At 38.1% G+C, this 14,968-nt stretch overlaps 1 protein-coding gene across 1 annotated transcript; it reads left to right on the top strand.

Moving 5' to 3' along the window:
* The first annotated feature begins 340 nt into the window (after nucleotides 1-340).
* On the top strand, nucleotides 341-12,478 carry LOC117383290 (cathepsin S-like). Its single transcript, XM_055227864.1, has 8 exons — nucleotides 341-460; nucleotides 2,685-2,815; nucleotides 3,443-3,565; nucleotides 5,023-5,172; nucleotides 5,249-5,473; nucleotides 6,873-7,029; nucleotides 10,996-11,104; nucleotides 11,938-12,478. The coding sequence occupies exons 1-8, from the start codon at nucleotides 442-444 to the stop codon at nucleotides 12,032-12,034; spliced, it is 1,011 nt and encodes a 336-aa protein (XP_055083839.1). The 5' UTR covers nucleotides 341-441; the 3' UTR covers nucleotides 12,035-12,478.
* Nucleotides 12,479-14,968: the final 2,490 nt, after the last annotated feature.

The following is a 14,968-nucleotide window of genomic DNA, read 5'->3' as shown; positions in this document are numbered from 1 at the left end:
CCACTTGACTGGTGTACTTAATGATGAATATTTACCTTGGGTTGTATCATACCGAACCAAATAATAATTAGAAAAATATTTTAATCAGCCAAATGCACATTAAGTACAATTTGTGTACTTTTACTTGTTATTGAGTAGCTGTATCATTAACCATGTACATGTACTTTCACTTGCACAGATTTTCAGTCGCCTACTCTTTCCATCACTGGTTACAGCTCATAAACATAAGTCCCAGTAAAGCCACATCCTACTTCCTGGTGCTTCCTCTCACCTCTCTCTCTCTGGTGCCTCGTGCGCTCGTCACGTCGCTTCTTCCGCAGCTCGCGCCGTGCGTCAGATGATCAGGATCAGGGCACGCACAACCTGGAGCCGCCAGACCACGTGACTCTCCGGGCTCAATAAAACTGTGAAACCCCGCGGCTGATCAACAACACTGGCACGATGCGTTCAACTTGGAAAGGTGAGTCTTAGAAGAAGAAATTAAAATCTGAGCTCTTTTTTTTAACACTTGGGTTCAGTGGGATTATGTTAAATTCACCGACTTTTACTTTCGCTTTCAGTGTGACTTTGTGTGGGGTGAATTAGGTTACGGGTGATCAGTAAAACCACGGGTGAGATTAGGGTGGGGTGCATTTAATTATTAAAAAAAAAAAAAGAAAAAAAAAAAAAAAAGAAAAGGTTTTGCCCTATAATAATAGTGATATAAATTGGAAAGTTAAGAAAATATATTGCCTTTTTTTTTTTTTTTTTTTTTTTTTTTTTTTTTTTAACTTTTCGGTCGTTTCGTGTTTTTGTGCAAGGGATGTTATAAAATTTCCAGGAGAGTATGACAAATAAATATATAGCCTCATTTTTAGCCTGCAGTTATTAACAGTAATACATTTATTTTGTGTGAAGTAAACTAGGGTCGACTAATTTCATTTAGACTAATTATCTTGTGCAAAATGAAATGATAGTGGCCTGCAGTGTGCTCAAAAACTAAAATAAAACACCAATGTTTTATGTATGTAACTTAGTGAGGCTACTTTGAATGCCTGTTGAAATGTGTTATTAACAGTCATTAGCCTGCCCCCACAGAAAACATGTACTAATATGAAGTTTTGAGTTTCATTTTTAATGTTAGACTTGCTGAATATATTTTACTGAGCTCAGCGTTACACTTGAATGCACTTCCTCTTAGGCTTGTGTGTGGAGAGGACTGGAGTTGAGCAAACCTATCAGACTTATGTGTGTCTGATTACAGACACTATAATTATCATAACGTGCATATGACAGATAAGACAACACACTTTACTGTAATGTAGTATTAAACACATATTACACATAATACAATATTTACTATGGGTACTAGCCTGCAAAACCAAGTAATAATTACAGAAACATGACATAGGCACTTTAAACTTCCACATAGGACAAAACGATTGGCTTTGGCTGCCAGATTTAAACCAGGACTTATCAAGCCTAAATTAGTGCTAAGATCAAAACAGGTCTAAAATGAGCCTAAAGAGATAGATAAAGTCATTTTAAATATTGGCTAAACCAAAAGAGGACAAATAACTTTAAAAGATTTGTCTCTAAAAACAAAACTCAAAAGGTCTACAGAGAGCTGTGCTTACCACCAGACGCACACGAACCACAGTTTGAGAAACACTTATCTAGAGATAAGCCTAATACATGTATTTATTGCCTAATTTATTCAAATGATTGTCCTTATATACTTTGACACATTTTAAAAACAGAAGCAGGTGTGAAGACTGTTTCACTTCTCTCTCAGTTTTGACAAATAGATAATAACAGAATATACTACTTTCAGTTACACTAAACACTGTTTGTCACGGCTCATTTCACAATGAGCTTGACTCTGAAATGAAATTGAACGATGCAGAGGAAAATGAAGCATAAACAGTTAAAGCCAGGTTTTTGACAAGGATTAAAAAAAAACATTTTTAAAAATTATTTTTTCAGGTATTCTAAAAATAGGGTCTGTAAGAGAGTAAGAGAGTTTGGTTTGAAGATAAAAGATCAATTTATTATCCATATGCAAAGAGGGCAGATAAACAAACAAAAGTTAACCATCAAAATAACACTGGCCCCTGGGTCACACACCTGACCCCTATAGGAGCAATACAAGGGCACCACCCACAGGCTAACAAATACCTATACAATGTGGCTCTAACAATAATAAGAGTAATACTGTATTGAGTCTTACAGACTGGACAAAGTCTCTCAAAGCAGTACACTATTAACCTGGCCAGTGAGATGAATTCTTGAGTTCACAAACTCACTAGAGTCCATTTGGCCCGACTCCCGACAGAAAGAGCAGAGGGCATTACCAAGGTAACCACTACGGCTGGTTAAACGAAGATTTTACATACAGTGAAGGATATTAAATAGACATGAGATTAATTAATAAACATGTTGTCACATAGATACAAAATAAGTGGTAAAGTGGTCCACTCTTTTATTTCTCTGTTATTTTTCAGTTTATTTATTGCAGCTGATGTTTGTTTGGTGTTTTTTTCATTTAGAATAGTTTATTGGGGGAAATCCTGCTTTAGGGTTATTGTGTCAGTGGCATAAATTAGTTTCATTATCATTGTTTATCATCTGTTGTCTTCAGTGATATATCACACTTCAGAGTGTGTTATAGTGACAGGCCCACATCTTTGAACATGTGTGTACAGGTGTGATGGTGGGAGGCTGGCTGCTGCTGCTGGCTCTGCTCTGTGCCACAGTCTGGGCTCAGTTTGACTCCACACTGGACCAGCACTGGGACCTGTGGAAGAAGACTTACCAAAAGAGCTACAAGAATCAGGTGTGTTTAAAGGACTTTCATCACTTTATCATAGCCCATTAATTATATAATGTCAAAGACTGTCGTTTAGTTTTACTCAAATGTCAACAGTCAATACAGAAGAAACAAAAACAGAATAAATATAAACAGAAAAGTGATTATTCTACAGGTACATTCCTGTCTACCTTAAAGCCCCAGTACGTAACATTATAGCCAAAAACAGAGTAAAATAAATGTTTTATGTTTTCCTTTTGGTTGTTTTTATTACACTGATAAACTTGTGTCCTCACTGCTTGCATCTCCACAAACCTGACACATATTTGCCCTGGAGGAGGCCCACCTGCTGCTTCTTTCCATGGAAATAATGTCCCTTGGCTGTAATATTCCAGCATAAAACTTTTCTATCTCCATGGAAAATACTTGCTAACCATCTCTTTTACACATTCATTATTCATAGAGATGATTTTGTTCATATATATTTTCAAGTATTTTTTATAATGTATTTTTTTCTTTTTTATTAGCTGATGTACATGAAAAAATAATACTTAAGACACACAAAACAGTAGCAGTAAAAGTGGTTTAAGTACCTGTTTACAAAGCATTTCAAAACTGTAATTAATACTTTTTTAAATTCTCACTTGTGTTTAGGCGGAGGAGCTGGGCCGCAGAGCATTGTGGGAGAAAAACCTGAAGCAAATCAACATTCACAACCTGGAGGCGTCTATGGGCCTTCACACCTACACTATGGCAGTGAACCACATGTCTGACCTGGTAACACACTGATGATCTTTATGTTTATATTAGCACTTAAAGCCCATCAACCTGATTTTTATTGTTTTAAAAAGGTGAAGAACAGAATCACTTCAAAATAGTTTGGAGTTATTCCTCACTTACCTTAGACATTCCTAGTATCCTAATTATTCAAAACAGCACGGTTTGCCGTAAAGCTAAGGATAATTAGCATGCTAACCTCACACTTCCTGATTTTCTTTTCTACAAATGGGGTACAGGACCAACAAAAATAACCTTGATTTTTTTTTTAAATTCAGGATTCTGTTCACAATAAAGACATTGAAGAGAAAAATAAAATATTATAAAAACTATTATTGGAATGTTTTTAGTGATCAAATTATAGAGGTACAAAAAATAACAACAGTGAAATACATGGTAGTTCAGTGAGGTTCATCTGGTCTTCTGTTAATTTATTTTAATAGATTATTTTTCTAGACTAAGGTTTAGTTTGTTTTCATACCTGACAGTTTCGACTTCTCAGTAGCGGTCTTCCTCAGAGTGGTCATATGATGTTGCTGTAACATGTCCGGTCAGCTGATTTAAACGGATGGCGCTGTCGTCCTGCCTCCACCTGTAGGAAGACAGCACCAGAGCCTGTTTAAATCAGCTGACCAGACATGTCACAGCAACATGTGACCAATCTGAAGAAGAGCGATAGTCAGACGTCCAAACTGTCAGGTATGAAAACAAACTAAACCTTGGTCTGGAAAAAGACTCTATTAAAATAATGAAATACATGGTTATCTCCTTCAGTAGAAAACACAGCAGTTTCGCTAATATGAATCACTCACACTGCTGCCAGAAAAAGCTTCTAGCTAAACTGGTTTACTGGATTACCAAACCAAAAGTAGTGGCAACATTATGTGTCAAGGGTGAGTAATGACCTTTTCTTCTGTCAAAGTTCAAATCACATCTAAAATATGAAAGAGCTACAACTCTGCTCAATATTTAAGTTCCTGACATATAGGACAAGGAAATCAAGTGAACAGTCATAGAAAATCAGTTTGCAGTTACCTAAACAACAGGGACACTGCAGGCTATGGTCACAATCACCATTGATACCATAGAAGTATAAATAGATCTTATTATAGAGCCATTATTGATTCTCTCCTTAAAAAACATGTTTTTGCTGTGTTAAGACAAAACAAAAAAATAGGAAAAATAACCTCTTTTACCCAATAACCTCCAGATTTTTTATTTGATTTTCTTTTGTCTCAAAAACAAAACTAAACATAAAATGGTTTCTTATATTCATTTCCCAAGACAAAGCAGACAGACAATGCAGACTTTTAATCATTGCCATTTAACACAAGAAAATACTCGCTTAGCTATAGACCTTTCCATTAAAAACATAGTACTCACAACTGTAATTCAATTACCATAATCTTATTATCCTAAAAGCTAAATTTCTAATGTGCCTTTTTTCACCCCTATAGACTAAGGAGGAAATGCTTAGAATATATGCCCCTCTGAAGCTTCCCAAGGACTTTAAGATGACACCGACCCCTCTCCAAGAAACAGATGTGGATGTACCAGACACTGTGGACTGGAGACAATCTGGCTTAGTGACTAGTGTAAAAGATCAGGTAGAAAACACTTTTCAATGAAAAATATTTCCATAATGTCCAACAAACCTCACATTACACTGATATGATTTTTCAGGGCAGCTGTGGGTCGTGCTGGGCCTTCAGTACTGCGGGGGCACTGGAGGGTCTGTTAGCCAAAACCACAGGGAAGCTGGTCGACCTCAGCCCCCAGAACCTGGTGGATTGTTCAGGGAAATATGGAACGCAAGGATGCAACGGTGGATGGCCTCACCAAGCCCTCCAGTATGTCATTGACAATCAAGGCATTGATTCTGAAGCTTCCTACCGCTATAAGGGAAAGGTAAGGACTTCTGCTAATTGGGTTGTGGCAAAAATTCAGTGAGGTAGTAGTTCTGCTCTACCACAGTCAAATACCAGTTACAATACAATTTATTGGTGACATTTTAGTTCTTTTGAGTTTTGACCATTCAAATGAAAGAATATTTTCTTAAAAACATAGGAAAGGTAAAAGCTTCCAAGGGTTTTCTTCCAAAATCCAAAACAGGTGTTCCTCAAGGACAGAGCTCTAAGGCTACCAAACAGTGAAAAGGACCATGCTTGTAAAAGCTAAGTTAAATAACAGCCAAAAAGGTCTGAGACAGTTTATTGGTGATAAGATAAAAGTCCTTTAGAGAGCAGACTGCGCAATCCCTCAGTGTTCCAGGCAGTGCAGAGTGATTATAAAACTTACAGGAATTCTTACAGAAAGTGTACATACCGACAAAACGCGAACTTCCTCAAACTTGCTTACTTCTCGTCTCCCTGCGCACAGATCTCCTTCTGACTCATCTGTGAAAACCCTGATTCATGAAGTTCAGTTTGTGGACTGCTGGTTTCCATGTCAATTTGTCTTTTTATAAATCACAAATGTTGAAAGTCACATACACAACATTTTTGTTTGTACACCCACTATATAAATGAGGCCCCTGGTGCGGAATATCTTTGTTTTTTATTATCTTAATGCTTCTACACATTTTCCTTTGAAATAAAAACAAAATTATACAAAACTTTATTATCCCATTGTAACTAATGAAGATTTTTACCTTATCACCAAAAGAGTGCCTGGGACGTTTTTGACTGCTCACAAAAAGAGGGAATGGCTGCAATGTACATGGACCCTGAATTCTGTTCCCAATCAAAACTTGTACAGGATTGACTGTACACTTACATGGCATATCCAAAAGGATGTCTCTCTGTAATCCCAGATTTGTTTTGCTCTCTTTATATATTTTTTATGCAGAGGAATAGCAGCCTGGTCACCACTCCCTCCGTCTCATTCAAAGTCAGAACCAAACGAAGGAGCTCCTTGATCACCTATCATTTTGAAAATAAAATAACATTTCTCTCACCTCAGATTAAGTTCTTCGACATTGATTCCACTAAAACCCGCAGTGGTCCTCAAAAGCAGTCATATTTGTTTTGATATGCATGGATTAGCCATGGATTGGCTAATCTACCTGTCACACCCGTCTGAAAGCAGACATTCACCAGTGACCAGTAGACCACCTCTTGATTAAAAATCTTTAAGCTAATAATTGTGACTTGCAAATGATTAAACCTAAAAATGAATTTATTGCCCAGCCCTAGTTCAGAAAGTAAATAGCAATCTTTTTCCTACAATTCTGGCATCTTCAATATTCTGTATCAGGCATGAGGGTTTTCTGATTTGTCATTTGATTGTTGTCCTGTTTCTTGTTTAGGATGGCTCCTGTCGCTACTACCCTGCATCCAGAGCGGCTAACTGTTCAGCATACTACTATGTGGACAAGGATGAGCTCTCTCTTAAGCAAGCAGTTGCTACCATCGGGCCAATTGTAATAGTGTTGGATGCCAGTGACATTTTTAACTACGAATCTGGTAAGTAAGGGCTGGTTTTATTGGTGTTTGTATGTTAACTGATGTTAACATACAAACAGAACATGGATTTTTGGCACAAAACAAAAGCAATAACGTTAGCAAAGGAGTGCAGGCAGACAGGCGATGTGTAACAAATGTCAAGGTCAGAGATATGCTGCAGCTAGAAGACATGCAGACATGTGAGCCACAGAGGAATCCAAACTGCTATCACAGTGACACTGGGACAGTTGACACTGAAATCTTGAAAAAGGATTTCACAAAACTGATGTGCTTGATAAAGTGGAGGTTAAGAAATTCATCAGTGGACCTCTTCCTAACATAGACATAAGGAAGACGAACAAATTTATTCTGCTGTTTCAGCACATGGCTGTTCAATGCATGTGTACCCAGAGTATTGCACTACATTGAGAACTTTGATCTATTCTGGAAACGAGAGGACCTGTTCAAGGGAAATGACCCACACCTGAGCAGAGGTGGAGTGAGAGTGTTGACGGATAACCTCCTCCACACTCTGACGCACCGGCCTGGACAGGGTGCTGGGCCAGTGAGAGAAAAGAGGAATGAAAGAAGCATCCCTGCTGCGCCACCCAAAGACCGAGCCAATGTGGCAATGTGTTCAAAACTGTACCTGTTTCCCCACCAAAGGCCCTCCCAGCTTTCTCCCCTCATCTTTCACCCAAACTCCCCCCTGCTCTACCTCCTCAGCCCTCACCTGGCCCCTCACCCAAACTCCTTCATGCTCGCCCTGCTCGGAAACCTAACCTGTTGGGTGCCCCAGGGGTCAATCCTGGGACTGCTGTTGCCGACATACTGCCGTTAGGCCAGTTAATACACAGCAGGAATGTTTTCTACCGTAACTATGCAGATGACACTCAGATCTATGTCTCACTGGCAGCAGGTGAATATGGGCCAGTGGATTCACTCTGCTACTACATGCAATAGATAAATTCAGATAAGAGTGAAGTTATAAGCCTCGTTTACCCTGGCACTGTTCACTCGGGGCTGCCTTAGAGCAGGTTTGTTTGGTGTGGCTTCCTGCAGCCGAGTTGCGTTTCCATCCCCCAAGCAAGGCTCCGGGTCCAGGGGCAGGGCTCTGCTCTATGAGACACTGACGTCACTCAAACATTACAAATATCCTCTTAATAAATTAAATCAACATAATATTTGATCTATACTCATAATTATAAGGCCGATTTCTGCAATTCACAAAAAGACGTGACTGAAGCTAACGCAAAACTACTTTTGGTTTATCGTCAGCTTTTTGCATTTATTTCATTTATCTGAGTTTCTGCACCCATATTTTAGCGTCTCTTCATGTAATGTATTGGGTTTGGCTCATATTAGATGCATTATGCACTGGAAATATTAAATTATCAATCTTTATACAGCAGTGCTGCGCGTCCATAAACAGGAACCAGCTTCTGTGGAAATACAGCATAAAGTCAGCGTTTGGTGAAAGAGCTTTATATCTGCTTTTTGTCGTCTTGAGTCTGTGTTCTCTCTTGCCCAATCATTGCGTTTGCTGTGTAGCTACGTCTTAGTTAACGCGATTTGTACTGTGCTGGCCCTCTCTGGGAGTTAGTACTTTGTTGAAATTGGAAAATGTATATCAGATAAAATGTCCCTGACCTGTGGGGTGCCCCAGGGTTCAATCCTGGGACCCCTGCTGTTCAATCTCTACATGCTGCCGTTAGGCCAGTTAATACGCAGCAATAATGTGTCTTACCACAACTATGCAGATGACACTCAGATCTATGTCTCACTAGCAGCAGGTGAATATGGACCAGTGGATTCACTCTGCCACTGCATCCAACAGATCAGTGTGTGGATGCAAAACAACTTTCTTCTGCTAAACTCAGACAAGACTGAAGTTATCATCTTTGGCCCACAGAAACATAGAGAAAGTGTCAGCAGTCACCTCCAGTCTCTCTCTCTAAAACCTTCAAATCAGGCTAGAAATCTAGGGGTAATAATGGACTCAGACTTGAACTTTAACAGCCACATCAAATCAATAACATCTGCAGCTTTTTACCACCTAAAAAACATTGCAAAAATCAAAGGTATACTGTCAAAGCCAGACTTAGAGAGACTTATCCATGTATTTGTCTCCAGTAGGTTAGACTACTGTAACGTCCTGCTCACTGGCCTCTCCAAACGAGCCTTAACACAGCTGCAGTACATCCAGAATGCTGCTGCTCGGGTCCTGACTAGAACCAGGAAGTATGAGCACATAAGTCCTGTGCTCAGGTCTCTGCACTGGCTTCCTGTAGCTCAAAGAATAGACTTTAAAGCAGCTCTGCTTGTGTATAAGTCTCTCCATGGCCTAAGTCCAAAGTATATCTCCGACATGTTAGTGCCATATGAACCATCTCACAATTTGAGGACTTCAGGGATCGGCCTCCTGCTGGTGCCCAGAGTCAGGACTAAACATGGGGAATCAGCGTTTAAATTTTATGCAGCTAAAACTTGGAACAGTCTTCCTGAAGATGTGAGACAGGCCTCTACTTTGACAATGTTTAAATCCAGACTCAAAACAGTTCTGTTTAGCTGTGCATATGACTGACAGGTTTTTATTCTGCACTCTTCTCTTTTAATGTTGATTTTATGATGATTATTTGTGATTATTTATGTTTGATTTGTGTGATTTTAATGTCTTTCTTATTCTGTAAAGCACTTTGAATTACCTTGTGTACGAATTGTGCTATACAAATAAACTTGCCTTGCCTTGCCTTGCCTAGTACCGTCCAGGGTCTGCTTCAGACCCCTCAAATGAGACTGGACTGTTCACTTAAGACAGTGGAAAAACCAGAGACTCATACTGATCCATTCCAACACTATAGTCATTGCTGACACTTTCTCTTTGTTTCTGTGGACCAGTCTCGCTCTCTAAAACCTTCAAATCAAGACTAGAAATTTAGGGGTAATAATGGACTCAGACTTGAACTTCAGCAACAACATCAAATCAATAACATCTGCAGCTTTTTACCACCTTAAAACATTGCAAAAGTGAAAGATATACCATATAAACCAGACTTGGGAAGACTTATCCATGCATTTGTCTTCAGTAGCTTAGACTACTGTAACGTCCTGCTCACTGGCCTCTTCAAACGAGCGTTAAAACAGCTGCAGTACATCCAGAACACTGCTGCTCGGGTCCTGACTAGAACCAGGAAGTATGTGCACATGCGTCCTGTGCTCAGGTCTCTGCACTGACTTCTTGTTGTTCAGAGAATAGACTTTAAAGCAGCTCTGCTTGTGTAAAAGTCTCTCTTGGCCTAGCACTAAAGTACATCTCCGATATGTTAATGTCATAATAAACATCTCACACTCTGAGGCAAGGCAAGGTTTATTTGTATATCACAATTCATACATAAAGTAATTCAAAGGGTTTTACAGAATAAGAAAGATATTAAAATCACAATACAACAAATCAAAACATAAATAATCATCATAAAATAACATTAAAAGATAAGGGTGCAGAATAAAAACATTTCAGTCATATGCACAGCAAAATATTGTCAAAGTAGAGGCCTGTCTCACATGTTCAGGAAAACTGTTCCAGGTTTTAACTGCATAAAAGTGAAATGCTGTAAGTTGTTTTTACTGCTGCTAACATGCCAACTACCCCAAAACATTTTCCTAACCTTAGCCATATTTCTAACCTTAACATAATCATTCTCCTAAACTTAAACAAACCCTAATCTTAACCATAACCCATTCCCTAACTTAAAAAATGCCCCTGTTCATCAACTTCATTACTTCAAATAACCAATCAGCAGATCCACACCTGACATTCTAGCATTGATCATGTCATATCTGCTGTGTGTGTCCAACCAGCAAGTACAATTATAAACTTTACCCCAATTTTTTAAACTAGAAAAAAAAGGTAAAATCTTAAATATGCTGTAATAATGTAAAGTATGTTTTATTGAAATGAGTAAGCTGTCATATGCACTTTCATTTGAGGTGTGTACTACAACCCGTCCTGTGGAAGGTTGACGAACCACGCAATGCTGCTTATAGGCTATGGCACTGATGACACTACAGGACTGGACTACTGGCTGATCAAAAACAGGTGAGATCAAAATTCAAATGTGCATGATTTATTTGTAAGTTATTGGCTAGAATCATGCTGGTTCTTTTGCCCAAATGTGAATGAAATCAGATTTCTTCATGACAGACACACTGCTGTGTTCACACACACACCAGTTATTGAAATATCATGCAAATGTTTAATCTGATGTGAGTAATCTGATTCTTTTTGATTATTCACACCTTTACAGGTTTTGACAGGAAGACTCAGGAAAAAAGGTCACACTAATGTGGACGCAAGAAACAACTGAAATAGTTACAGCAGTGAAGCTAAACAGTACAAATAAAGTGAGGTTTTAGACTTAATCGGTATTATGGGAAAGAAAGTGTGTTGAAGTTAAAATATCAATTTTGGCTTATTTTAAAGTGCTCTACATGATTTTTGCTGTCTTAAAATGTGAAAAACAGAAGTAGTTCATTTTGAACAGTTTGCAGTGGTCAAATGTTATTCCTCACTTACCTTATGAATTTTGAGCATCCCAATTCACAACAATGAGTTTATAAGCACTTTTCTCAGAGATCAGTGTGGTGTTTTGCAACAATAACTAGCAAACTAACAAAAAAAGGAGCTGTGACACTATATATATATATATATATATATATATATATATATATATATATATATATATATATATATATATATATATATATATATATATATATATATATAGTGTCTTTACAAACTAATCTCGAGTCATGTTTTATTTGCAAAGTGAACTCAGATATGGACAAAAATCTGAACTTTGCCAGATTAGTTCAATATTCAGTGTAAAATGACGATATATTTCTAACTTTCTTTTTTTTTCACGTTTCCAGCTGGGACGAACGATGGGGGGAAAGAGGCTACATCAGAATGGCACGTAACAAGGACCAGATGTGTGGCATCTCAATGTATGCAGTCTATCCTTTGTAAACCTCACAGTGAACAAAATATGTTTTTAAGGTTTTCAATTTTTTAAATCATTTATAATATATCAAACTATGCCAAATATGGCCCACTTTTTCTTAGCCATCAGGCTTCCTTGTGAATTGGCCCAAATGACCAAAAAGAGCACTTTTTACTATAAGTTTTAAAGATTTGTTTTTATAAACTCAATATCAAACACTAAATGTGTCTTACTGAGGTTGTAAGTCTTCCTAAAGATCTTAATTGTTGACTACTGAACAGTTTATTGAACCCTTGGTGACTGTTTCATGTATTTACATCACTGACTTATTGTAATAAAGCGTTGATAAAATATGCACATCATAATAATCCATCAATAATCTGTGAGAAGTATGCCATTTCATTTAGGATGTTTTTATTTTGCCACCTCAAAAGTGTGCTCTTTGTTTGTTTTAATAAAGAAATTTAATTAACCAGAGTCACAATCTTTATTTGATGACTACATGAAAAGTCTTGCTTGGTTCATCTCAAGTTTTCCATCATAGTGCTTTTGTCAGAGATTTGTTGTGGAGAGCTTCAAAGCAGCTTGGACAGAGTGCAGTGATGCTGGAGCCTTTACCCCCAGAGACAGTGAAAGTGTTCTCCCACAGAAAGAGAATCAAATTATAATGATTAATTAAAACTGCAAGCAGTGATAAAGGGCCATCGCAAGCGCTGAAGGATTATGCAGAGATTTTTTACACAATTTGAATGCAGTTAGCAAATCACAAAGACTGCATTTTTATGTACCATAATTTCTTCTACAAACAACACAATTCCCTGTCTTATTCTGCTTAAAAACTGCTAAAGCTGTAGTTTAGCTCTACAAACATGTTCTGAAATGTCCCTGTGTGTCAGATGCCCTCCCTGAGTCTCCATGGGGTCCTAATTGGTGTAAAAACTGTTAACCCTGTAGTTTAGATCTGAAATGTAATTCTTGTATGCATTTGTCAGTTCATATTTTAGTCTTCTGTCAGTTCTCCTGGTTGTGTTTAAAATGTAAACTTTGAACAGAATCCTATTATTAAAACAGAAATCGCAAATCTAATCACAATGTCAATGCTTGTGAGAAACATTGCCCTACCTGTAACTAAATCAAATCACCAGTACAACAGGTATCTGCAGCTCCTCCACAGTCCTGGCTCCTCTTGTCTCTCCTCCTCTGGTCGTGTCATTGGTTTGCTTGACCAATGTTGGTTGAACGCCATCTCGCTGCAAAATTTTATTAATCACTAATTTGCATTGGTGGTTAATAAAATGTTAGATTTTTTTTTTTACTTATTAGCTGTTGTTTAAGTCAGATTTTACCTACCCATCTGATCACCCCTGTCCTTCACTGGGCTAGTCTTGGTTTAGTCCAGGTTAGACCTTCTTCTTCTTCTTGGGCTTTTGCTGTTGGTTCATGACTGATTCCCGATAAGCATCCACATCTCCATTGCTTTTCTTCAGCTGATATGGAAGCTGGCTAAAGCTCCTAAAAATATGGTTCTTTCAGACCATCTCCTCCTCCTCGTCATCAGGTTCCTCGATGTTCCGCAGTTCGTTTGGGGAGTTTGAAGTTGTCCTGTCTGTTACATGCCCATCACTGCTTTGGGCTCATATTCTTTGGATGGTTTAAGCAGGTTCTTCTTGGCAGGTTTGGTCTCCTTCAGGCTGAGAGCGAGTGGGCTTTGGTATTTGAACATCCATCTTTAATCTTACTGAAGACTCCTTAGTCTTTTTAGTTTATTTGTTCCCAGTGAGGTTGGGTTTGACTTTAGATTTCTGACAAGGCTTTGTTTCTTCTTCAGAGTTAGATTTTTCAGCGCCATTATTCAACCCCACAGACGAGATGGTTTTCAGTTGAAAGGACTTAAAGATCTTAAGATTAATATTAAAATTGCAAGCAGGGATAAAGCGCCCTCGTACCCCTTGCAACCACAGTCGGGCACGCCACAGTGGGAGAGCTGCGTATCAACCTTAACTTGACATATGATTCAATATTTCCTGTGTCATGTTGGAGGTAAAGCCCGTTGTAACTTTGCAGGAGAAGCTGGAGAGCCATTTTTAAAGATAGAATTTTAATCAACACGTCATTTTGTCCAGTTCATCAAAATACACAGAGGCGACATTGGGATTGTCTGAATCTGACAATATTTGCAAAGTTACAGGACTTTTTATGCTTTCAAAATGGCTGAGCTCGTTATGACCACACCCTGAGACTTATGTAAATTATTTAAACAACTTTTGATCCCAGATATGTCCTGATGATGCTGCCTCAGTTTGGAGTCCTAGGACATGTTTGTCAAAGTACAAGGTCTAGATTTTGGACGTCTCAAGTTTGACCCAATATGGCCAACATCCTGGATTAGGGTGAGGCCATAATATAATTTTGTGTCTATCTCTTCTCTTGTCTTTTTTTTTATGATTTTTTTTTTTTTTTTGAAGGGGGCGCTATAGAGTCATTTAAATGTAACCAAAATGTGAAGAAGTTAAAATGATGAATTGAATTTGTCAAATCAAACTTAACAAATACCATTTAAAAACCTAAGCAAGTCATAACAAATAAATGAAGACAAACAAATGGACGTTGTGCCTCTTTTTCAGTGCTGTGCTTTAGTTCAGTGTTTCAGTATTTCGAAAATGCTCAGGTGAAGTTTCCTACTCGGCTACACTGAAGTGGATGTTCAAATCATTTTCTCGGGACAATCAGAGACTAGATTGGAATATGCTCAATCAGCCTGATCGCAAGCTATTATTGTGTCAACTTAAAGTGTCCACTCTGTCTGAAACTGGAGTAAAAAGGGACATTGACACCAGATGATTCAGAACACACAGAGCATGAGCATCTTCTTCATCTTTATTTACTGACATTTAGTGTAGGGTCAATCTTAACTGTAAAAGTGTCTGAGTAGTGTTTTTTCTTGCATTTCTCCTTCTCAA

Source organism: Periophthalmus magnuspinnatus, chromosome 16 (genome assembly GCF_009829125.3).
Source record: "Periophthalmus magnuspinnatus isolate fPerMag1 chromosome 16, fPerMag1.2.pri, whole genome shotgun sequence".
Lineage (NCBI taxonomy): Eukaryota > Metazoa > Chordata > Actinopteri > Gobiiformes > Gobiidae > Periophthalmus > Periophthalmus magnuspinnatus.
This window is presented reverse-complemented; position numbering and strand designations above follow the sequence as displayed.

What these genes read in the sequence shown, in the direction of transcription:
- LOC117383290 (XM_055227864.1), top strand. An exon ending in AAAAGAGCTACAAGAATCAG is followed by an intron (nt 2,816 to 3,442) that starts GTGTGTTTAAAG and finishes ACTTGTGTTTAG; the next exon opens with GCGGAGGAGCTGGGCCGCAG. An exon ending in CATTTTTAACTACGAATCTG is followed by an intron (nt 7,030 to 10,995) that starts GTAAGTAAGGGC and finishes CTTTCATTTGAG; the next exon opens with GTGTGTACTACAACCCGTCC.